Source organism: Alexandromys fortis, unplaced genomic scaffold (assembly GCF_014885135.2).
Source record: "Alexandromys fortis isolate MF-2015 unplaced genomic scaffold, M_Fortis_MF-2015_v1.1 scaffold_74, whole genome shotgun sequence".
In the NCBI taxonomy this organism is placed as follows: Eukaryota; Metazoa; Chordata; class Mammalia; order Rodentia; family Cricetidae; genus Alexandromys; species Alexandromys fortis.
In genome coordinates, this window is record NW_026068008.1 from 3,882,877 (window position 1) to 3,907,164 (window position 24,288).

Genomic DNA, 24,288 nt, shown 5'->3' on the forward strand with positions numbered 1-24,288 from the left:
ATTCTTATATGAACTCACCCACTTAGCCCATTCTATACAACCAAAATGGCCTTTCCTAATGGATGCCTAACACTGACCTCTATAAAATCTTTTCGACCGTTTAACAGTGTAACACAACCAACAACTCAACATGATCTGGTTCCTGCCTCTCCAGTGTCAAGTGCCCATCAACCGATGAGAGACAAAGAGGTGTCACAGGCACAGAATGGGCTGTCATTTCATGGTCCAAACACAAACACTGCTGCATCTTGTAGATGAAACTGAAAACATGACCACTCAATACCTGTCTATACTCGTAAAGCTTCTTTTCCTCAACTTTCCCTAAAGATCGATGAAGCTTGCATTTTCTCTTAGAGATACCTTAAAATATTTAAGGATTCATACTTAAATTAGCTAATTCCTTGTTCTCAATTCACAACTGCTTGTTTGGTAGAGGTCAAGTTTTGTCTTTTGTAAGCAGGCCAAGTGACTTCAGAGACTGCCATCTGCACAGGTAGCACCAACTCATTACTCGTGCCCTTGATTTAAACTAACACTACCATGCCTGCTTTTCCATCCGCTCTCATTCTCTTAGGTTTGGTTTTATCCTCCAAAGAACGTGGGATAATGAGAAATAGAGTACTTCAATTCTCAACGGAATCTAACGGTCCTTATCGCTCCCCCCAAAGAAACACAGCTTCTTCCTGAATCCACTCAGGCCACACTGATCCGGTCCCACAGCAAGGGGTTCTCATAACATTATCTCTGCCCATCCGAGGCGGCTCAGAAGGGAGACACCTTTCCTTTTGTTACTCAAAAGTACAAGTCTTTGCAATGCTTGAACCAGCAGCCATTACTGCTTTGGTTCATATGAAGCTTGGTTCTCTAGCATAAGAAAGGCTAATGGCCTGCACTGACAGTCCAGCCCTTCTTCCAGCCTACACTGCAGAGGACACTTAGGACAGTGTTCCAGGAGGAGAGACAGTCAGGAAACAGCACTGACTGGCCCAGGACCAGAGCTGGGCTCCAAAAGCATCGACTGGACTTGCTTAGGTCCCAAGCATCACAAGCTGCTGTGAGCAGAGATGAGGACACAGCAGAGGCATAGGGAAGCCCTCGGAATGGGCTGTGAGGCTGCCAGCACAAGGTCAGCCACCCTTCCCGCACTCCTTCCCTGCCGGCTCAAACTTGCCCTGCCTGCTCCCCCACCTTCCCACAAGCACTTCCCCTAAGAAATTGCTTGGGTGCTGAATTCTGTCTTGGCTCTTGCTTCTCAGGTGGCCAAACATAACACAGCTGGGGTAATAAACTTATACTTTCTGATACCAGCAATCTTCAAACGGGTCTTAGAAAACTGGCATTTTTTTTAAATGTGTAAAACAGACCACAGGTTTGAAGTTTTTCCTTCTCCATTCCATTTTTCTTATCTTCAAAGGGACACTAATAATAGAAAAGCAGGCTTTTAAATACATACAAATGTATCACTCTCCTAATATTAAAGCCTTTCTTTTAGTTGTAAATTCACCCAGTTCCGAAGAGAAGGCAGACAGACAATACTAAAGAGTTTCTTGGACTTAGTTATTTATGTATCCATCTGTCTGACTGCACCATGAGCTTCTGGAGGGGAGCATCTCTTCCATTCATGCTTTAACAAGTCCTACATCACTAGTACAGGGACTCAGTAGATAGCTGCTGATGGAGGAAAGACATGAAATCAGAAAATTCAAAAATGGGTCAGAGATCAGGTTAGACAGGATTCCCAGAGATATGGAAAAACAATTTATATATATACACGCCTACTGCTTTCATGTATGAACTCTGGGGAATAAACTTCACGTTTCCCTTTATAAACTACAGGAAGCTGAAGAATAAGGAACAGATTAGATAAGAAACACTACAGGTAATCCTAACGTGCCCAGGAGCTCTGAACCAGTGATACTAACAGCCCAAACCAACCGCCTGCCTATACGGAGCATCCAAAACAGTCTGGAAGAGGGAGAGTGGGTTGTAGGAAATTGTGCAGACAGACAGACACGTGTGGATTACACATTAATTACAGGTCACATTTAATGACAGACATACAGACTTCTCCATTCTAATACACTTCACTACACTCCAGATTTACTCAAACATCAGCAGATATTTCTGACAGCTGTAATTATCTCTCTTTTAGGAAGCAGAAAGAAAAATCTTGTTCCTTTTTACCATGTGACTGAAAGTTTCCTACCACAAAGTATCAATCTACTTGGTCAAAAGTGAGCATTTACTAAATAACTTAATGACGGTAAACAAGCAGAAGAAAATGTTTGGGAATTACATTCTTCTGCAGAACTTGGTTCCTTCATGACTATTTGATTAAAAAAGCAATTTGTTTCACCAAGTGTTAGCATGTTTAGGTTGATGACATTTTTGCTGCAACAATGAAAACAAGTGTATTAGTGCAGACCCCACACTATGACACTTTAAACAGCACTTCTCATAGCAGATTAATTCTTCGAAATTACACCTTGTCAGTGGGGAATTTTTCTCTACACATCGATGATTTAAAACCCAATTCACTTTCTCTCTACTGTTTAAGAGCTCACGACAGTGCCGGCTTGTGCAGTGTGCTTCTGCGTACGTCTACTGGCTGCAAAGAGGGGAACACCCTGGAGACCTGCATTAGAAAACAGAAAAGCGGAAGTATTTTCTTCCCCCCTTTTCCAGACGGCACTAGAGGTGGAATGAAGCTGAAGACCAAATGCGCAGGGCTGGGATGTGCTTCCGTTGGTAGTGCGCTTACCTAGCACACACAAAGCCTGGGGTTCTGTTCCCAGCATGGTGGCACATACCTACAGTTTGTGTTTAGGAGGGGAAGGCATCACACTTAGCTATAGGATGAGTTTTAGGCTAGTCTGGGCTACATGAGACCTTGTGCAAAACCAAAGTAAAGATACACCCTACAACAACCTGAGAATATAAAGTAATTAATTCTAGGTCTTTTACTACATATGGAAGATTCCATGGGCAGTGGTGTGTAAGGTGGGTCCTACAGAACTCCAAGTCAACCCCAAACTTCAGACAGACTTGGGAAGCACATAAACCCACAGTTCTTCTCCTTTCAAGTTGCTAACATGTCATTTATCAAATGAGTCAGCCAAGCATACATATGAATCAACATGTCTACCTGCTTCAGGGCCTATAAAACACTTCACAATGAAGCCACAGTGAAAACTAATCCTTAATAACTTAATTAAGTATTTTATATAAAAATCATAGAAAAGCAAATAATAACAAATAGTTGAACAGACGGAAGAGATATACGAAATTGGCAATTAGAGGTTAAACAAAGAGGCCTATAATTTTAAAAAAGCCTGGTGATGTGGCAGCTGGATAGGGTAACATGTAATTTCCTAGAGAAGATATGCCCTCTATTTAATACAGAAAACAATGGAAATGTTAATTACAAACGTGAGCAGGTGGGAAGGGCCAGTCATTCCCAGCCCCCAGGTACGATTTTCCCCATGAGCTGTCAGAAAGCATATGAATAAATGCAGGACTTCTCAAACAACTGCTTGTCAAGTTTTATGATAATCATTTCCGACATCAAAATGGGGTGCACGTGTTAATAATAAACAACCTTCCATGCAGAGCGAGCACTCCCATTCCTTCCTCACCTGACATGTGCTCACAGACCCTCCCTAGTGCCCACTAGGCATTGTTCTAGTCCAGGGACAAAGGATGAGCAAAATGGTCTCCAAGTCCTGAAGCTGGGGTATGCGTGTGTGTGTGTGTGTGTGTGTGTGTGTGTGTGTGTGTGTGTGCGTGTATGAGTGTGTGTGTGCGCGTTTGTGTGTGTGTGTGCACGTGCGCTGGGTACAGAATCAGGAACAGAAGTAACAGGGTGTGTGTGTTCTGGATACAGAATCAGAAAGGGGAATGACAGGTGGTGTGGGAGGGCCTTCTGTCTATGTGTTACTTTCATTGGTTAATGAATAAAGAAAACTGCCTTGGCCTGTTGATAGGATAGAACTTAGGTAGGCAGGGAAAGCTGGACTGAATGTTGGGAGAAGGAAGGCGGAGAGAGAGAAGCCATGGAGTCGCCAGAGTCAGACATGCCAAAACTTTGCCGGTAAGCCACTGCCTCGTGGTGATATACAGATTAATAGAAATGGGTTAAACTAAGATGTAAGAGCCAATAAGAAGTTAGAGCTAATGGGCCAAGCAGTGATTTAATTAATACAGTTTCTATGTGGTTATTTCAGGACTAAGCTAGCCGGGCGGCTGGGATGAACAAGCAGGCTGTGTTCTACTCTGCTTCCATTCTGCCATAAGAATAACTTCAGACCACTAGGTAGGAGTGGAAAGAAACTGAAAGAAAAGGAAGAGGGGAAGGAAGAGAACTGGGGGAGAAATTGCAGGCTGGAAGGTGTGAGAGAACAAAGCTGAACGAGATTTATAACATGACAAACTCTCTCCACCTTGTTTAGTGTTACTCTATCCTGCAAGTGCATGTGTGTCCCACCCAGTGCATGTGATGTGCACCTCAGAATACAAGCTGCATGCTGGCCTCACTTTGTTCTCCGCTGTTCAGTGACACGCACACCATGCTAGCTGCCCATGAACTTCTGGCAACCCTCAACTGCACTGCAGAAGAGCTGGGCTTAAATAAGTGAGATGGCACCCAACTGCACGTTCTGCGGATGGAAATTCGGGTCCTCGTGTTTTCAGGGCGAGCTCTACTCACTGAGCCATTTCCCTTGCAGAGATAAATCTTACAAAAGACATACATGATATCAGCTAGACACCACTGAACATCCTGACACACTGAAGACTGTGGGTCACCGACGGCCTGTGTCACTGTCACCTTCTTTTAAGAAGCTGTTGGAATTGTTAAACTCTCTTCTCGCAGTCCACACACAGAGGTAAACTGTAGCTTACAGACATGATTTGGCAGCCCCTCCCCTGGGATCTACGCATACTTGCCTCCGAGTGTCACCGACCTCACACAGTACGCGTCATTCTGTTAATGCTTCTGCAGTTACTTCTGTCCTTTTCTATGGCTACAACAGTTTCAACTATGGCAGCATCAACGCCAGCTCTACTTCCCAGAAGAGACAGACAACCTGAGAGACAACTCTTGCCAAGCGTACACCCTGTGGAACAAGATGGAGCCGGCCTCTCCACCCATTTCCTGCAGCAGCAGTGAACCATGTGAGATATTCCTACCTTGCAGGAGGGACGTCGATGTTAGAGGAAACCACTTTCCGCTTCTGCTCAAGGAGACAAATGGATCGAGTGTTTTCTTTTTCTTGGTCAAGTATCCGGCTGGCTTTTTTGGTGTCGGCTGCTTTCACGTCTTCCTCCATGGCCAGTGGGAACAAGTGGTGAGAAGTCTTCTTGCTGGACTCGAGTCTTAAGTCCTCTGGTTGAAATGTGAAGGTCATTTCTCTTTTAAAACTCCCCACCTACAAAACACAACAGAGAGAAAAAATCTTACACAGCTCTGCCAGGCTGTGGTGAGGAAGTCTACACGCTCTTCTGTTTGCGCTAGTCTGTGGCTTAGCTGGGGGAAACGCAACCCAGAAGTAAGCAACTAGCATTACAACTAGAAATAAACAACTAGCTTGGGGCTAGCCTGGTCTACATGGAGCATTCCAGGACACCCAGGGCTACACAGAAAGATTCTGTCCCAAAACAACAGCAACAAAGTGTCACGAACTCAAGAAATGCCTTCCTTTCAGGAGATGGAAGCACTGGCTCTCTTTGCGTTTGTACTCAAAGCCATTATCATGCGTAATAGAAGACAGCTAGTATGCACACGCAAACTGTCTTTGACTATTAATACTGACCTTAGCTTCCATGAACAAGGTGTAAGACAAATATGAAACCAAAACTCAGTGAATTAAATCCCACTGTTTCCAATTTTGGAACCATTGGGAAAAAAGTAAACTAAAAAAGTTTTTATAAGTTGCCACAAACCAAGTCAGCAGCAAATTGATTCAAGTCTTGAGTAGAGCAAAAAGAGCCTGACTCTCCAGCAATCAGGAATCTCTCCGTTCGCCAAGAGGGCATTTCACAGACACACAAACCAAGCCAGCCTCCCTGTGAGCTCAGGGAGTCTACCCAGCCCTGCTTACCACAGCCCAGCTAAGCTTGTTTGTTTCTATTAAGTTTAGATAAAAGACCTGAGTCAAGCAGAATTGAAAGCCATAAACAATGTACATAGTAAAATGAAAATGTGTAAGAACAGCAAGAGTCTCTAGAATTAATCACTACACATTCCGAGACCAAACAAAACTCAGGTATGTGTGTGCATACCTGTGATTATCCAGACAGATAAGTACAGGACTTATCCAGATAAGGTCACGTCCAGAATTCAAGTGAACACCCAGAGCTCCAAGGCACTCTGACCTCCCTTAGCCTTCCAGAGATAGAGAGTGGAGATCAACTTCTAGCGGGCTGCAAGGCAAATCCACACCCAGCTCCGCAGGAAAAGGCCAGCCACTTTTGGTCCACTTGCCACTCATCAGGAGGTCACCACAGATTTCAGAATGACGTAGTGAAGTAAAGCAAGCGTCCTAGAAAACTGGGTGTCTGTTCTCAAGCAGTAACTGTTGATACATGCAGCAAGTGAGCAGAGATCAGGGAGCCTGCAGCAGTCTGACCTAGGTCCTCTGCACTTATGCTATGGCTGAGTAGCTTGTGTTCTTATGGGATGCCTAACGGTGGGGGTGAGGGTGGCCGCTGACTTTGTCTACTCATGGGACCCTTTTCCTCCTACTAGGTTGCCTCGTCCAGCCTTGATGTGATGGTATATGCCTGGTCATAGAGTAATATAACATATTATGCCATGTTTGGTTGATATCCCTGGGAGGCCTGCTTTTTTTCTGTGGGGAGACAAAGGGAGGGTGATTCTGGGGGAGAGGGCAGATTGGGGGTGAGAAACTGGAGGGAGGGAAACTATGGTTGGAATGTAATACATGAGAGAAGAATTTAAAAACTATAGTTGAGAAAGTAAATGAGTTACAAAGAGTCTAAATGTCACTAATCATTCTACATAAATCATTCTGCCTTGACAGGGTGGGTGGCCTGTTCCCAGCTTGTGTTGCCACAGGAGACTTTAGAGTCCAGTCAACAAAAAAGTAGAGACCTTGGTGTGCACGATTACCAACAGTGTCTCCTGAAAGCCAGGTACCACACGGACTGAACGGTAATGGTGTTCCAAAAGTCAACAGTCTTCAGCTGAACCAGGATAAGCCATGCCTCCTGTGGGGACAACTGAGCTGACAAAACGGCTCCCACGGAAGCTCTAACAGTGGAAGACTGAACACATGTGGCTTTTTGCCTCGCAACTTTAGAGAAATATCTGAGGCATATAAATATAAGTAGAATGAATTTCCCACAGCAATGATGTAATAACCATAAGCTATGCTCTTGGCCAAGAATACATAGGAAAACAGAGAGCAATAATATTCTACAATGCAGGCTATCAATCTAAAATGCTTCCTGAACAAAAACTCTCATAGTAAGCACAAATTCCAGAAACAGAATGAATTCCACAGGCAACTAATCCCAAAGTCCTTGTTTAAAAAATTACTAAAAATGATCAAAAGACCAAAAGTAACTACAAAAGTAAGAGGTGTTAAACCACTAATAGAAAGAGACACTACTGTGCTAGCTACTGCAACTGACCACTGAGCAATGGACACCTGTCTGGGACTGGAAGCGGGGGCGAGGGACCCTCACAAACTGGTGGGACTGCTCGACAAACAGACCACAGTAATGTCTGCTCGGCGACAAATTCATTAAAACCCACTGGCCTGCATTCTACAATGGGATCAACGCTATGATCAAACTGTTTTGAAGGAGCCACAGAGGACAACCAAACTGGCAGTGGTGTAGAGGAGCTACACCCCAGAACCCCTAGACCCGAAGTTTGGAACTTGTGAGGCAAAGTAGCCATAACATACAGGAGTCTGTTGTTACATATACTTTTAAACCCTGCTACGAGCAGCAGCATGGTTATACCCCACGATGTCTAAAATCCGTCCCCATTCAAACTAGGGCCTCTAAGCTTCCTCATCTGGGCAAGAAGGCCATTTTCTGATTCATTCACCTGGAAAGAAGCTTTTTGTACTTCATCTGCTCAAACACACATTTCCCCCTGTGTTTTCACAGCTCCTGTGTTCCTGGGGCTCTAAGGCCAGGTAATTAGGTGACTCGGAAATACAAAGCCAGTATTTTCTCAATGGAAATGATACCATCTGAGAAGTCAGTCTAGGCTATGGCTCTAAACAGGCCAATACTGACAATGACAGCCAGAAACAACAGTAACAACAAAATCTGAGTGGAGAGAAGCCAGCAGTAGCAAAAGGAGGAGAATCAGCAGAGTTCAGCAGCACAAGGTGGCTGGGGCTGGGGGGAGAGAGGGAGGGTCAGCCAAGGAAGAGTGGGTAGAGGCTCAGAAGTATCCACAGGGAACTACAAATGGGTAGACACAACAGTTGCTTCCAGAAGGTTAGGTCGCAGGATTCAGGTGATGTGGTCCCTCAAAAACAGATGCCTGCTTATCTTGCTGGAGCCTGCGGTAGTTCTGAAGCCTCCTAGTTCATCACCATCACCATATCTGAATGGTTAATTACAGGAAATGCCTTAAACACTCATCCAGGGAAACCTATAGTTAGCTGAATTTTTAGGTTGTTTTTTTTTTTTTTCCCCTTTCAGCAGGTTAAAGACTAGAGGGCAAGGAAGGTGTTACACATGAGGACGGGCAACACAGGCCATAATCTGATTCCCTACACTAACGCATTCCTGCAGCAGAAACCTGAGAGATGGGCAAGAATTTCCTCGGTAAGAGAGTCACTGACCCACAAACATAGTTTTAAGAAGCATCTGGGGATGAAGGGAGAAGCATACAGGTAAAGCTCCCAGGCTGGAAATCTGGGAGACGGTAACGGTGAGGAAACGGCAAGATGGAGGAAGTAATTCTAAGGGAAAATACAGAGCAGAGGTTTTGGAACTTCTGTCATGTAGATGTAGTGTTCCCTAGAAAGGGCTGTTGCAGCGGGCAGTGGTGGCGCAGGCCTTCAATCCCAGCACTCGGGAGGCAGAGGCAGGCGGATCTCTGTGCGTTCGAGGCCAGCCTGGTCTACAAGAGCTAGTTCCAGGACAGGAACCAAAAGCCACAGAGAAACCCTGTCTCGAAAATCAAAAAGAAAAAAAAGGGGGGGGGGCTGTTGCATGTGGAGGGTAACAGACTGGGCATCCCTAGCCCAGAAATCCAACCCCTCGCCAAAATGTTCCAGTTCTCACAAGTTTAGAAGCACTGACAGGATATCAGACAGAAAACTGTGCACCAGCAAGTTGTGCAAGTACAGTTACTATAGGTGTTATAAAATGCCTTCAGCTATGTGCGTAAAACAGACATAACCTGGAAAACTATGTTTGGACTTGAGACCTGCCTGCGATATCTCACTATGTATAGGACAATATTCTAAACTTTTAGCCCCAAGCCTTTCAGATGAGGGACAACCCACCTGAAGTATCTGGTTTAGGGTACCACATCTTAAAACGTCACTAGTGATCTAAAAGAGTAACAAGGTGGTCTGGCTCAGTGGTGAAGACAAGCCGCGTGTGGGTGCAGGCTCTTCTACAGGCCTGGCAGGGCTTCTCTGAAAGCAGCATCCTGGATCCTCCAGAACCAGCCAGAGTGTGGTACCCACCTGAGCCTCCCCTCTCTTCTGTCCCTGCTTCCTTCCTCTTCCCTACCGGACTGAGTAAAGCACTTTGTACCCACAATAAATCTTCACATCCAGCTGTGTTTCCAGGAAGCACTGAGTTTAGTAGGCACAGGAATGCCAGGAGCCACTTGCCACACTGTAACATTTAAAGTGCTGAAAGTTTCTATAGCATTGAAATGTCCTTTTCATTTCTTGTTTCCCACAACATAAATGCCTATAAAGATTTCAATTAAAATGCATATAAGGAAAAGCTCACCTTGCCCAACCAGCCCATGCCTTCAGAGAACAGCTCTTAATACTTACCACAAAACCTCAATTGCCTACAGTGCGGTAACTACCTATGTGTCCCCAGAAGCTACACAGAGAGCTGAGGCATGGGCACAATTATGCAGACAGCCTGACTGGCTAGACGAACTGTCCTGGCCATCTCTGCAGAAGTATATTTCTGTATTTTGAACACTGTATCATTTTATACAATGTCTTTTTGTTAGTTTCCTCGTTAATGTTAAGGTACTTTTTGATTTTTTTTAAGTTATTAAAAGTAATGAGCATCCCATGTGTGTGTCTTTATGTGCTTGTCTACGAATGTAGGAAGATTGTTTTGAAGGGAACTGCTTAATCAAACCACCTGAATTTTAACAGCGAGCAAGCGCAACACCCCCACACAGTGGGCAGCAAATGCATCCACACTTAATAAAGGTAACACATTTGGGCCCCACCTACTGAGAACACATATAAGCTACAGCCCACAATGGACATGATTTCTCTGACTTTGATGGACAAAACAAGTATGCCCAAAGCCATATTGTTGCAATCTGCTGGCCTGGCCTGTCACCTGGGTACCCTGTCCCTTTAGGAGACAAGCCCTGCCCACACCCAATCCCCTCCTTCCACTGAGGCAAGAGGATTTTCTGCCTCCTCTTCAGCCCCTTCTCTCTGTCCATCCTTCTTCTGGAGAGGGAGCTTCTGCCTCTCTTTCTTCTTCCTTTCCCCTCCCCCTCCATAACCCACTAAATAAACTCTACGCCCAAGCTCTCTCTGCATGCCGTATCTATCTGTCTATCTCCTGAGCAGGGGAATCGCTGAGGCCTCAGGTCTTATAAATATATCTCAGGGAATTGATGATGACATGGGCCTCAAGGGTTCATTTACTTCATATAAAACAAAGTACACATATATACAAAGAGGCATAGATAATTTTAAAGTAATAAGATCATGAGATTTTTATTTTATAAACAGAAAAATTAAAATAACGAAGTAGGCTTTATCCCTTATGAACTTCACAAAAATTGTAAAAATAATTCTCTATGCTTTGCACTGCTTCACTGTGGTTTGGGGTTTTTTTGTTTGGTACTTTGAGATAAGATACCATCCCAGGCTAGCCTCCAACTTGTACTGTAGCTAGGGATGACCTTAAAGGGCTCATTTCCCTCCTCTACCTCCCAGGTGCTAGGATTTCAGGTCTGCACCCCCACACCTAGTTTCTGTGGTGCTGAGAATCAAAGTCAGAGCCTTGAGCATGTTAGGCAAGCGAGCACACCTCTGAGCTTCGTTCCCTCGCTCTGTTTTCCGCTTTCTAATGTGACAGTAAGCAGAACTCTGAAATCGTATTGATAGGAACATACAAGGTTTAGAAGGCTGACCTGGAGTAATGAAGCAAAATCTGTGGACCAATATAGCAATTCTACATTTCAGTAAAGAGAGAAAATTAAAGAAAGGAACACAAAGATATTTATCACAAAAATACTTACAGTATTACAAAGTTAAATAATTATCAATACGTTATCAGTCAAATATGCACAAATAAATGCATGGAAAGAAATTATATACTGGTCATAAGAAGGGTATTACAAATGATTTTGTATAATGTGATCTCAGAAAAGAGGAATATGTATAGGTAAGTGAAGAAGTCCTTTCAAAAAGGTATTTTAAATGTTAACAAATGTGTTCATTGGTAGTAGATATGTAGACAGACCAAGTGTTCTATCATGTTTATAGTTTTTAGTATCCACATGTAATTTGGTATTTTAAAACTTGTATTACCCTACAATGAAAAAGATATATTCATAATTATTTATTAAGAATATAGCATTTGCACAGTATCTTTCTTCTACTAGTTTTCTATGATTCGTGTGTAAGTACGGCTTAAAAGAACAATAAATTACTTCTAATAATGCACCCCCTGGCACTCTCAGGTCCCCTGCCCACTAGCGCCCTCAGCTATGGTTACCACTCAGTTATCGCGGACTCTCCAGCCCCTCCTCCCCCAACCCAGAACCCCTCCACAGACATCATAGACGCACATTACCCAGAATCCCTCCACACACATCATAGACACACATTACCCAGAACCCCTCCACAGACAGCATAGACGCACATTACCCAGAATCCCTCCACACACATCATAGACACACATTACCCAGAACCCTCCACACACATCATAGACACACATTACCCAGAACCCCTCCACAGACAGCATAGACGCACATTACCCAGAACCCTCCACACACATCATAGACACACATTACCCAGAACCCTCCACAGACATCATAGACGCACATTACCCAGAACCCTCCACACACATCATAGACGCACATTACCCAGAATCCCTCCACAGACATCATTACCCAGGGTAATTTCTTGCAAGAGAACAAAGTTTCAATGTTCAATTATATGAGAATACTACCAATTACCAATTACCAACTGACAAATAACTCAGAATCTTTACTCCAGTGAAGAGCTTTTGTTCTGAAGAAGATAATCAGTGCATGTATAAATAGGACGCACTTGAGGGAATTGCAGGTTTTTTAACAAGAAGTTCACAGCATCTGTTTAAGTCTTGGATGCCTGTAATTGCTGTCCCCTTAGTGGGCACTGGAGCAAAAAAAAAAAAAAAGGTCATCTGGCTTCCAAAGAAATGCTAACGAGCTGTCATGAAGGAGCACAGCGGCTGATACTGACCCAAGGGCACAGCAGTTTTTCTCCGGACATGCTCCCTCCACATGTATTATAGTAGAAGATGCCAAAAAAGTATGTGTCAACTTGAAGTTCCTGTTACTCATCTCCACCCAGTCAACTGAGGAGCCTGCTCTGGAGAGCAGCCGGATTTCCAGGAATAATCTGTAGAAAGCTGACCCAGCTGCCCTGACTTTCTGAGCAGTAAGAAAGTGTGTCAGAAATCCTGAGACAGCATGAAGTTCAACCCACCAGGTAAGCACTGTTGGGGAACAGGCAATAAAGGCCTGTGAGTGGTCCCTATCACACTCTTAGCACCCCCAATTTTCTCAAGAAAGTCATAAGGTCATCCCAGCAAACTTGGTAAGAAAGTTCTTCCTATTTCCAAATACAGGTCACATATTTTAATTTATTTCTAGAACTTTCTTCCAAAACATACAGTTTACATGTCTAGTGCCTGCTGATGACACACCTCACACCATGTGATGGGGCAATCGGCCTGAGGACTTAAAAACATGTCACAAAAAGATACAAAAAACTTCTACTAACAACAGAATGAATTCGGTTGCTCTGAAAATGTTACTACTGAGCGGAGAGCTGGCTCAGTGGCGAAGGGCTCTTCACTGGTCTTTAGGTGGAGCCGGGTTTAGTGCCCCATGCCAGCAAGGCAGTTAACAGCTGTCTTTAGGCCACTTCCTCCTCTTGTCCTCTGAAGGCACCAGCCAGCATACGGTGCACAAGCAACATCCAGACAAAATACTCAGACACACAAAAATAAAGTCTTCGGAGACCAAATAAGCATCCTAGTAAAATTCAAAGAAAGATTTATCAGAGTCGTAAGAGAATTGATAAACATCTAAAAATAGCCAACACACCTCTATTCTCTTACATCAGAGTTAATTCTTCAAATTTCATGCTGGGTACACAAAAAAATAAGTTATATGGTAAATCCACCCAGTTCTCACGAATATCCCAGTAAAACCAATTTAAAAACAACTGCTTCCATTACTAGCCCTTGATTCTATTCGTCCCTGGGCCCTCTGCATCTCTGTTGTTTGTTCTACATGGAGACAGAATAAACGACCCATGACAACCAGGCTGGTCCAGTGGCAGTGCCTACGGCATCAGAAGCCAAACTGACGGACAAGGCTGGAACCCTCTGATAGGTTCGGAATCACACACCCACTCTCAGTAATTAACGTTGCTAGGACCCAGTTTACTATCAGGTGCGTTCACTTTAATACTCTGCCAGTTTAACATCCAGGGGAGCATGACTTGGCTTGCTTAATCGGAGATTAGTCAGCAACACATTCAGGATGGAAAGCTATGGCACAGCGCTCTAGTGGAAGACTGGCTACACTCCAGGCCTTCTATCAACATGATGCAAGAGAGAACACACAATTTGGGGTGTTGTGGGTTTTTTAAAGATCCTTGCCTTGAACAGGAATACAAAAGCAAAACAGCAACACCAAACAAAACCATTCCTGTGAAGCCCAATGTTAGATCCAAGCTCAGCTAACTTTACGTGTTTATCTTTTCCATCAAATATAAGGAAGAAGGGTAAATTAGAATCACTATGGGTCAACCTTGTTTAACTATGTAATGCGGAAATTTGAACTTGCCACATTAAATGATAATCTACTCACTTTCCTCAACTCAGTTTAAATGAACCAACCACAGGCCCTCCCGCAGCAGTCCCATGGACTTGTTTTTTAGAATATGTCTAGAAGAGAGTTACGTCGGCCATCTCCACATTCACTGTCAGGCAGCCACTGTGTCCTGCCTGGATATGCACAACTGTCCCCTACAACTCTTTCATCTATGGCAGGCTTAAACACTCGCTGTCCCCAGAAAAAATAAAACCCAACTCCTCACAGTGGTGGTCAAGCGAGCTACATTTCTGACTTTCTATCCCCCCTCCACGCTCACCTCCACCCCTGCTATCATTCAGATCTTACTGGCCCTGCAAAGGCCCATATGTAAAGGCTTGGTCCCTAGATGGCTCTGCTAGGGAAAGTGTGGGGTCTTCAGGAAAGGTTTTCACTGGAGGACGCCCCTGCAGTTAAGCCGGTCCCTGGGCCCTCTTCCTGCTGTTCCTAGCCCATTCCTGTATGGTGAGAAGAGGCTTCCCTCTCTCGCCACACTCCCAAACAGAGACTGTTATCTCCAAGTCTGTAAAGAAAGCTAAATCTCGGCACTCACTGGACATGGTGTATACACCTGAAACCCCAGCACCCAGGAGGATACAACAGGAAAACTGGGAGTCCTAGGCCAACCTGGGGAACATAGCAAGAGCCGGTTTCAAAGAAAGAAACTTGATTCTCTGAGGTACTGTGTTACAGTAACAAGCCTGACCATCACACTGCGACATACTGGCCTGAGCACACAACCACACCACTGTGTGAGCTTTGCACTGCTGTTCCAACTTCCTAAAAGGTATCCTTCTTCTAAGACCAAAGGCTCCCTCACCCTTTCTGTCTTTATTCAAATCTAACTTCAAACCCTCAATACCCCTCCTACTTACACACCCGGCTCTGCTCTGTCTTACCTACGGATTACAGCATTTTCACTGTATCATAGCCTAAGGAACGCTGTGCACTTAGGGTCAGGGCTGTTCTCACAGAACAGGTCTGTGTAGAGTGGACAGCAGGAATTTGTTTGCTTTAGGGGCAGACTGTTCCTAGGACTAGGAGAGTCTGAAGCAGGGCCATCTTCCCTTGTGGAGCTCCAGTGAGTGCAGAGCGCACAGCAGCCCACGGCGAAGTCCACATGGGCCTGCGAGAGAGCGGCTGTGAACGCCACATAATGGCTACCACCTTACTTTTCCTTCTCTAAGTTTCAGCTTCGTCTCATGGAGGACTTCATCTCTGGGGCTGCAACCTCTTTTAGAATAAAATCTATACAAAATAGGAGTCTGTTTGATTGCTAAATTACAGAATTCTCAACCTTCTTTCTACAGGTTTCTGTGGGTTAACCCAGAACGACCCTTCTGAGAGGTATGAGAGCAGAATTCCAGAACAAGTCAGTGTTTTAATATTACAGAAACGTCAATGTTCTGGGGAGTAATGATCCCATCATCCAGTGTGAGATGCTTAGGGTACATGGGAACCCCAGGTATGCCCTCCCGACTCTTCTGCCCGCCCGTCTCTGGTTAACTTACTTCCCACATGTGGTCTAACATTTGCAATCAATAATCAAATCAATGATGATGAAAGCCATCTAGCTGTCTCTCATTCTTGTTTGACAGGGGCTACTTTATGCCCTACGTAGACATCTAATTTTTTTTTTATAAACACCTTTCCAAAGAAATAAGAGGCCACAGTTTTACTGAGGGGCAGTCAGTCTACACCAGTCTGGCCACAGTTTTCCTGAAAGGCAGTCAGTCTACACCAGTCTGTCTACAGATGGCTATGGAGCTTCGCTGGTAGACGGTCAGTGCCATTGCCAGGGAGCCGGGACACAGTCACCTCTTCTCCCTGAAGCCCGCAAAACCCCATCACATCCATAGAGCCCTTCTGGAGATCACAAACTTACAGAGCCCTGGGAGGACCACGCCTCTCTCCCCAGAGCACCTTCTTCTACTTGGCTGCCAGTCTGAACTCAGCCCTATGGGCTCCATTCCAACTAGGCATGAATACAGTCAAGGAGAAAATTCAGAGAATTGAGGCAGGATTAGAGTTTCAAAAGCCAAACTGACATTTGCAGCTGGCGGAGATAAAGACACATCTTAGAGATAAGATTACCCAACCTTAAGAAGCACATCTCAGGGGCTGAACAATGCACTACGAATATATTACTTTATTTTGTTTTGATTTTTTTCAAGACAGATTTCGTGTAGCTTTGGCTGGCTGCCCTAGAACTTGCTCGATTGACCAGGGTGGCCTCTAACTCACAGAGATCCATCTGCCTCTGCCTCCTGAGTACCGGGATTAGAGGATTTCACAAGGCACATAAATAAAAGGGGAAAGCAGTCCCCACTCTGCATTTGGTACTAGAACTTGAACCTAGGGCCTAGGATATGCTAAGAGCATTGTAAATTTTCTCTAGATACAAACATACAGAGTCAAATGAAGAGGCCCAGACTCCAATTTTAATTAGCTACAAACAGAAGACAGAAGAGTGGCCTAGATCTCTGAGGAAACAATGCAGGGAATCAAGAGGAGGCAGCAGCAGGGGAGTGCAGGAAGGAGCCTGTCCTAGTGTCCTCTCTGCTACTGTGGCAGACACAGTGACCAAAAGCCAGGAACACAGAGGAAAGGGCACACAGCTCATCACAGAGGGAAGCCAGGGAGAGCTCAGGCAGAAGGGAAAGACACCCGGGCAAGGAGGAATGCTCTCTACTGCCTGGTTTCCCTGGACTAGGCCAGCTATCTCTCTTCCGAAACCCAGCCCAACCCAGCCCGCCTGCTAAGGAACGGCACTGCCCACAATGGGCCACACCCTCCTGCATCAATTAGCAATTAAGAAAATGCCTCACAGACGTGGCCTCGGGCCAACCTGATCTGCGCAGGTCTTCAAACTGAGATTCCTTCTTCCCAGGTGACTCTAGATTTGTGTCAACTAGACAGCCGAAGTTATTTGGGGGCGGGTGCTGCACAGGGACAGGGACGGGGAAGCAGGAAGGAGGGACAGATGGAGCACAGAAGAACAGACAGACGGTGGCAAGACTCCTGACACCCTCTGAATCCCTGGCTGTGTCTGGGTCTGAACCCCTGACTCTCGAAATTTCCAATCTACTCAGACTGCTTCCCTTAAAGGGGGTGGGAGGGGTGGGGGGGGGGAGATGAGCTGGTTTCAACTTCTTCAAAACAAAAAGCTGGACTAATCTAATTTAATTTATTTGGCAATAAGATGGGCCTGGTGGCGTAGGCCTATATATCCCCGGCTATTTCAGAGGCTTAGGAAGGAAAATTATAGTTCAAGACCTGCCATGGCCATAGCCTGAGTAACTTCGAGAGACCATTTCTCAAAATAAGGTTTTTGTTTGTTTTACTTGTAAAGAGGTCAGAAAACCTAGGTGTGGTTGTGAATACTTTTAACCTCATCACTCAAGAGGCAGAGGCTGGCTCCCAGTGAGGCCAGCCTGGTCTACACAGAGAATCCCAGGCCTGCCAGAGCTACAGAGTGAGACTCTATCAGAACCAATCAATCAGTCAAAATTCAGAGGGTGGGGCATTTAGTTCCGAGGTCCTGTTTTCCTAGCCCGCAGCTTCCCTTGCTAAAATCTCCATTCCCACAAAGAACTAGAAGCAGACTCTTTCACATTCCCGCAGGGTTCTTAGGGCCTTTCACACCATTTTAAAACCTGCAGACCATATTAGAAACAAGAGTTAAGTAAAAGGGAATGTGAGTTTCTACGGTTTCCTCTTTCGGGGCGCACTGCCTTTCAAGTACAGCCTACCCTCTTTGGGCAGTAAACAAATGAAGCTGAAGCTGATGGATTCACAGGCAGTGAATTTTACTAGCTGAACAGATGACTAAATAAAACCTGTTAATCAATGCAGCTCGTGTATTCGAGGAAGCAGACAATACGCATTAGAATAAATCTGTGTATCTGCTCATCATGATGCAATGCTCTACAATCCAGGTCTGAGTGTGTACAACAGGGCAGATGGGAAACAGAGCGGGCTACTTCTCTGACTTTAACAGACTTCATACAGGGAGAGACTTAAAAGAGGAGCCTTCTGCTCCCGAGCGAATAGGTGGACAAAGGCCTCAGGACGAAAGGGAGGGCTCCGGACTGGGGGGTGTGGCTTGGTGGTGGAGCGCACACATAGTGTAAATGAGAACCTGGGTTGTATTCCCTAACTCATCCAAAGGAAAAAGAAAAGTAAAATGGGAGATTCTGCCTTCCTCCCTGGGACTTCGAATTGCTAAACCAGCCAGAATAAATATGCAAATCTGTGAAGCTGGGATGAAATATGTTTATTTCCTCTTCTCTCAGTGTTCAGAAAACCAGGTGACAGAGGACACTTTCCTCGGTGCTGCATCCAAGGCTCATCATCTACTTTTTGTTTGGTGGTTTGTTTTATTCTTTTGAGACAGGGTATCTCTGTGTTAACAATCCTGGCTGTCTCTGTAGACCAGGCTGGCCTTGAACTCACAGGTCTGTCTGCCTCTGCATCCCCGAGTGCTGGGATTAAAAGTGTGCGCCACCACCGCCCAGACTCATCAACTTTTATCTAGCACACACTAGTTTATAAATGTTAGCTAATGTCATTAAATGAAGGTAATAAAACAACGGGGCTAAAGGGGAAGATCTGTAAAAATGATAGCTCCCCTATCTATATCCACAGTGCTCTAAAGAATTCAGAGGACAGTGAGATAGTCATAGTGGGAGTTGTATAGTCAAAGACACTCCATTAAAATTTGCCTAACATATCAACAGCAATCTCAGAATTCCTAAGAGGAGCATTCTACCCAAATGCCATAGTTGAGGAGACTGAGGCAGAAGGAAGGGTGGTGACTAACTAAGGTGTCTCACCATGTACTCTCTTTAGGATCTCCCTTCGAGACTCTTCTCACTGGCAATCGAACATGTGCCTACATCTTCTACTAGCTTCTTTTGACTCCATTCTGCTCATCCGCTGTCCCTCAGCTCCAGGCCCCGACACGATCAAGTTACCCACAGTCATCTCCTCAGCTCTAGGCCCTGTATGATCAAGTTACCCACGGTCTTCTCCTCAAGCTGCTTTTTCTTCACTGCTTTCTCTTTCCTCCTTACTCCAATTCCTACTTCTTCCAAAGCAATAACAACATCAAATGTATTTTTGCTAGAGTATCAGTTAATTATTTACCACTAAGTTTAATAGTAAACAGCTTTCAGTTGCTGTTCTTGTCAATATTATACACAATTAGCTTCTGTGAGGCTTCGTTTTCTTGGCTCTGCAAGAGCAGCAAGCAGTCCCACTTCCTGTTTGCAGGCATAACAATCACCTAGCTAGTTCAAGCCTGAAGATTATTGGCAGCTCCTGCTACAAACTGAGGGAGCGTGCCATGATGTTCAATATTACAACTGCACAGATGCAGGAGCAAAGCCGAAACCTACCGCAAGTCTGAAGACCCACCACTCAATTACTGTGGCAACAGGGACCAAGAGCTCATGCTTTGCCACAGATGATCCTGAATCATGTTACTTGAGCATGTTGTCACAGGCTTCACAGAGTATATCGCCTTGGTAGAGCCCAAGTCCCACATACAACTGTAGCTGTAAGGAACTCTGAGAAATTCTAGCCACTGTAACAGAGGAAGATACTACAGAGGGATGGCAGAGGGGTCGAATGAGCCAATCTGCCATATCTGCCACATGCCATATGTCCTGGATTGTTCTTCCTTTGCAATTCCTCTGTCCACTCTCTCGAGCACATTTTCAATCTATGTCTGTCTGTCCCTTCTATCGTCATCATAGGCTTCTAGTCCAAATACCCCGGCTACTCACCCCACTTCTATCCTTCACTTCCAACAAGCCAAATGCTACTGAGAGCCAAATAAAATGACTTTTTAACTTTGATACTGAACCAAACGTTGTTGCTAAAAACCATTTCTTGGTATAAATATTAAACTCGACTTAAACAGACAATTTAAGTAGTGGCATGAAACCCCTGATAGGAATTAAGGTGTTAGAAAGAGCCCCAGGAGAAGCACAGATCCCAAAGACTAGCAATGACTCCAGAAACCTGTGTCACGTTTGTTATTAGCCCAGCGGCCTGGCTGCCCCAGATCTCAGGGAAGGAGTCTAGTTGCTACAGAATCCCAGGGCTGGAATCAAATCCCGAACCTGCAGACTGACCTGGGAGGGGTTCTTGTCGGTGTTTTAGTATCTCCTTGTTCAAGGTCTGCTTCTCTCCTACACACCAGGGGTGGTGAGTGAAGTGACTGAATGGCAGTCAATGAACAAGAACGCTCATGCAATAAAGAACCAAGAATGGGCTTCTGACAGGGATGACTAATGAAGAAGCGAGATTATTCGCAACCTCTCACATGCTCAGAGGTACCAAGAACTGTAACACAGAACGGGGCTGAGTTTAGAGGGAGTGAAGAGCGCAGGCCACCAGTGATAGCTAAAGCAGGTAGGGCCTGAGAGCCTGGAGCTGGGAATGAGCCCTCAGCAGACATACTAATAAAAGCCAACACTACTTAACACCATATAGTGAGACCCTGTCTGGAAGCAGGGGCAAGGGGGAAGGAGGGGAGGGGAGAGGAGGGAGGGAGACAGAGAGAAGAGGGAAAGAGAAAGACAGAAAGAAGAAAGAGCAGGGAAAGCAGATGAGAAACTAAAGCTCACTTCACTGAAGAGCTTCTGCCTTGAGGAAATCCAATGAGGGCACCAAGGTCTCTGGCCACGGCCCACCATCCCCCGGCTTGAACTCACTCCACTCAGGGAACAAGCACTACAGTGGGCGGTGGATCTGAGCAGAGACAGGAGGGAACCTGCCTTACTCTGTCCCTATGTGCTCCTCACCACCATCCAATCCGTGGAACCTCCTGGTTCCTCTCTTCAGAGAGGACGAGCCCACGGGCCAGGACACAGTACTCACAGTCTCGCCTGCCATGTCCCGCTCTCACCACAGCCACTGGAATGTCCCTGGCACCTGTGCATCACCACAGACAACGCAGAGTCGATTCTCTACGGTATTCCTCATATTTTAGACCTATTAACTGACTTAGTAAGCAGCTTTTATAAAGAGGAACCTATGCTTTGAATGTCCCTCCAAAACTCATGCTGAAGCCACTGTCTCTGTGATGGTGCTGAATAGTGGCTGGACTCTGGGTGACTAAAGCCACTCTCTGGATCTGGTCGGCTTTCTTATCCAGCACGAATTTAACATTCGCCACCCACATGATGACACAGAAAGCAGGCTCTCATCGGATGTGTCCCCTCAGGCTTGTACTCCCCAACTCTCAGAACCGTAGAAATACATTTCACTATAAATGACCCATCTGTGGTAGTTTCTTCCAGTAGGATATGAGTTAAGAGAGTCCAGAAGGACTTCGTTTCACTTAGTACTTCCAATGGACGTTGTTGGGAGAGGGATTCTTGGGTAACTTTACAGATTTCCTACACCCACAGCCCCCTGAAAAGTACAAACATGGGACTCTTGATAGCCCGAGTATGCAAATGACAGCTGGCTGCCTGCCAGATACTTATCATACAGCCCTCCACGAGCAAATGATTAATGTGTTTATGAATGTCAAAGGCCATGCAGTTTTAAACAAGTTGAAGCCTTTAACAAATGTGTTAGCCGTCTGAAGGTTATCTACCAGAAGAAGTAAAATATGTGTAAGTTGTACTCTACGCTCTGGCTTCAAAAGGCAAACACGTTATCTACAGTTGGAAACGTACATTCTTCCAGGAGCGCGGCAGACGAGTGACAGACTACACACAAACACCTTCTGTGTCTTTGTACAGCACGGTTTCACAGAATGTTGATGCACTAATTCCCAGCTAGAACACCTCCCAATTTCCTTATTAAAGATCACTTTCAATGGATTCTTCAAAGACGCTGTATAAGAGATTTCGAAGGGGATAGTTCTAAAGCTTGAATATTTATTCCAACCTGCATATACACCAGTCTCCTCTTCCCAGAGATGGTTAGGAATAAAGATTGGTTTTTTTTTTTTGGTAGACCTCTGAAAAAGGTGTTTTCCTGAAAAGTTGTCACTCAGACAAATATTTTAAGTAGGTATTATAGGCAAAATAGGTTAACAGTGCTGTGTGTGTGTGTGCGCGCGCGCATGTATGTGCGTGTGTGCGTATACAATGTCTTTCCCGAGGAGACACAACACATAATGCCTCCGCACTCCAGATAGGCCGTCTGGGACAGACGAAAACACAGATAGCAAAGCCCACCTTGGTGAACCAGTGAGTTTTCCTGGTGTTATTTACATGGATATGGGACACAGGACCAGAAATGACTCAAAGACAGCTGCATTGCCAAAGCCCACCCCAGCATGGGTGACAGGTGACAAAAGCTGGAAGCAGGGAGCACACTGCAGGTACTCAACACCTCGGAGAGTGTCCTTTCCGGATGACTCTGGTCTAAACCTGTCCCAGGTACCTCAGCTGTTTTCTGCAAGTCTTCTGTGCAGCTTGGCTTGTCTGAGGGCACCCTCAGCTTTCAAGACTTACTCTGGCAGAGGTGGACCCAGAGAAGATGGTTAGTTCCAGGGACTTCCTCAAGCTATTTTGAGTTATCTGCCTTCCCTGCAGGAGGGAACCTCAACAACTTCCTCAATCTCAGAGAAAACCATTACACATTAAGTTTGTGACCCTGGCACATTCCCTTCTTCTCCCTCTTCCTACCCCTCTCACTGTGTGTGTGTGTGTGTGTGTTGGTTAAAAGCCCCACCCCATGATAGCCATCGCCATGGAGTTTAGGTTTCCATCTCCAGTAAAACTCATCTGTGCTATAAATGTCTTCCCAACAGAGAGAGCAGTGACTTTACCAACTCACTGTGGTGTCAAAATCCAAACGTGTTGAAAACCTGAGGCAAGAACCACCACATTCTAAAATAAAATTATTATAATTTACCTCATTTTGGAGATTTTAAGCTTGAAAAGTTTGCTACTGAGGGCTGGAGAGAGAAGGCTCAGTCAGTGAGGCTCACCACACAGCTGAGGACCTGCGTTCCATCCCAAGAACCCATGGAAGGAACCAGGCATGGTGATGTGAGCTTGTAATGGCAGCTCTGGAGGAGGATAGGAGGACTTGCTGAATAGCCAGCAGCCGAGCCTAAGGGCAAGTCCCAGTTCCCCTAAGCTCAGCAGTTAGGAGCACTCCTTGCTCTTCAGAGGCTCATGGCTGGCTGGGTTCCCAACACTCACAAGGCAACTCATGACCACCTTTAATTCCATTTCTAGAGGATCCAGCACCCTCTTCTGGCCTCCATGGACACTGCACACATGTGACGCACAAATAAACATACACACAAGCACAGAAAATATACAATCTTCAAAAAAAAAAAGAACCAAAAAAAGGAGGCTAGGAATGCCATCTGAGGTGACCTCTGGCCTCCACATACAAGCATATACATGTGAACATACATACATATGCCCACATGCACAATCTGCTTTCGAATGTGTATGTGGAGACAATAGTCATAGTTTAAAACCCGTTCCTGGGTGAATAAAACTGGGATGTTCCCTGCCTTTGGCTTTAAGACTGTGTGAGGATTTGAGAGCTGAGAAGGCAGCTCAGAGAGGAAACGGCACTTGATAAACAGGCATAGGGACTGCGTTTAGGACTCCAGCAGCCACAGAGCAGGGCTGGACTTGTTGCACCTGTGTGCTGGGTGGCTTTACGTCAACTTGACGCTGAAATCACCTGAGAGGAAGGAGCCCCAATTAAGAAAATGCCTCCAAACAACCGTGCTGTAGAAAAGCCTATAGTGCATTTAATTCTTAATTAGTGATTAGTTAGGGCCAAGTTCACTGTGGGTGGTGCCGTCCACTGGGCTGGTGGTCCTGGGTCCTATAAGAAAACAGGCTGAGCAAGGCAGAGTGGGCAAGCCAGTAAGGAGCACTCCTCCATGGCTTCCAGCCTTCAGGCTCCTGCCTGGGTTTTTGAAAATGAACTGTGAGTGAAATAAACTCTTTCCTCTGCGAAGCTGCTCTTGGTCCTGGTGTTGAGTC

General features: G+C 45.3%; 1 protein-coding gene and 1 long non-coding RNA gene across 4 annotated transcripts in view; one reads left to right on the top strand and one right to left on the bottom strand.

Annotated features, from left to right (window-relative positions):
- Positions 1 to 24,288, top strand: part of LOC126513379 (uncharacterized) — a 1,096,546-nt gene that overhangs the window by 918,404 nt on the left and 153,854 nt on the right. The gene's annotated exons all lie outside the window — the stretch shown is intronic.
- Znf704 (zinc finger protein 704) overlaps positions 1 to 24,288 on the bottom strand; it is a 189,138-nt gene that overhangs the window by 132,987 nt on the left and 31,863 nt on the right. For all 3 annotated transcript variants that reach the window (XR_007595306.1, XM_050161705.1, XM_050161706.1), the window contains exon 2: positions 5,188 to 5,426. Coding sequence is in view for 2 of the 3 variants with exons in the window: in XM_050161705.1 (XP_050017662.1) it covers positions 5,188 to 5,426 (239 nt within the window). In the remaining variant the exon portion in view is untranslated. The remainder of the gene's footprint in view (positions 1 to 5,187; positions 5,427 to 24,288) is intronic.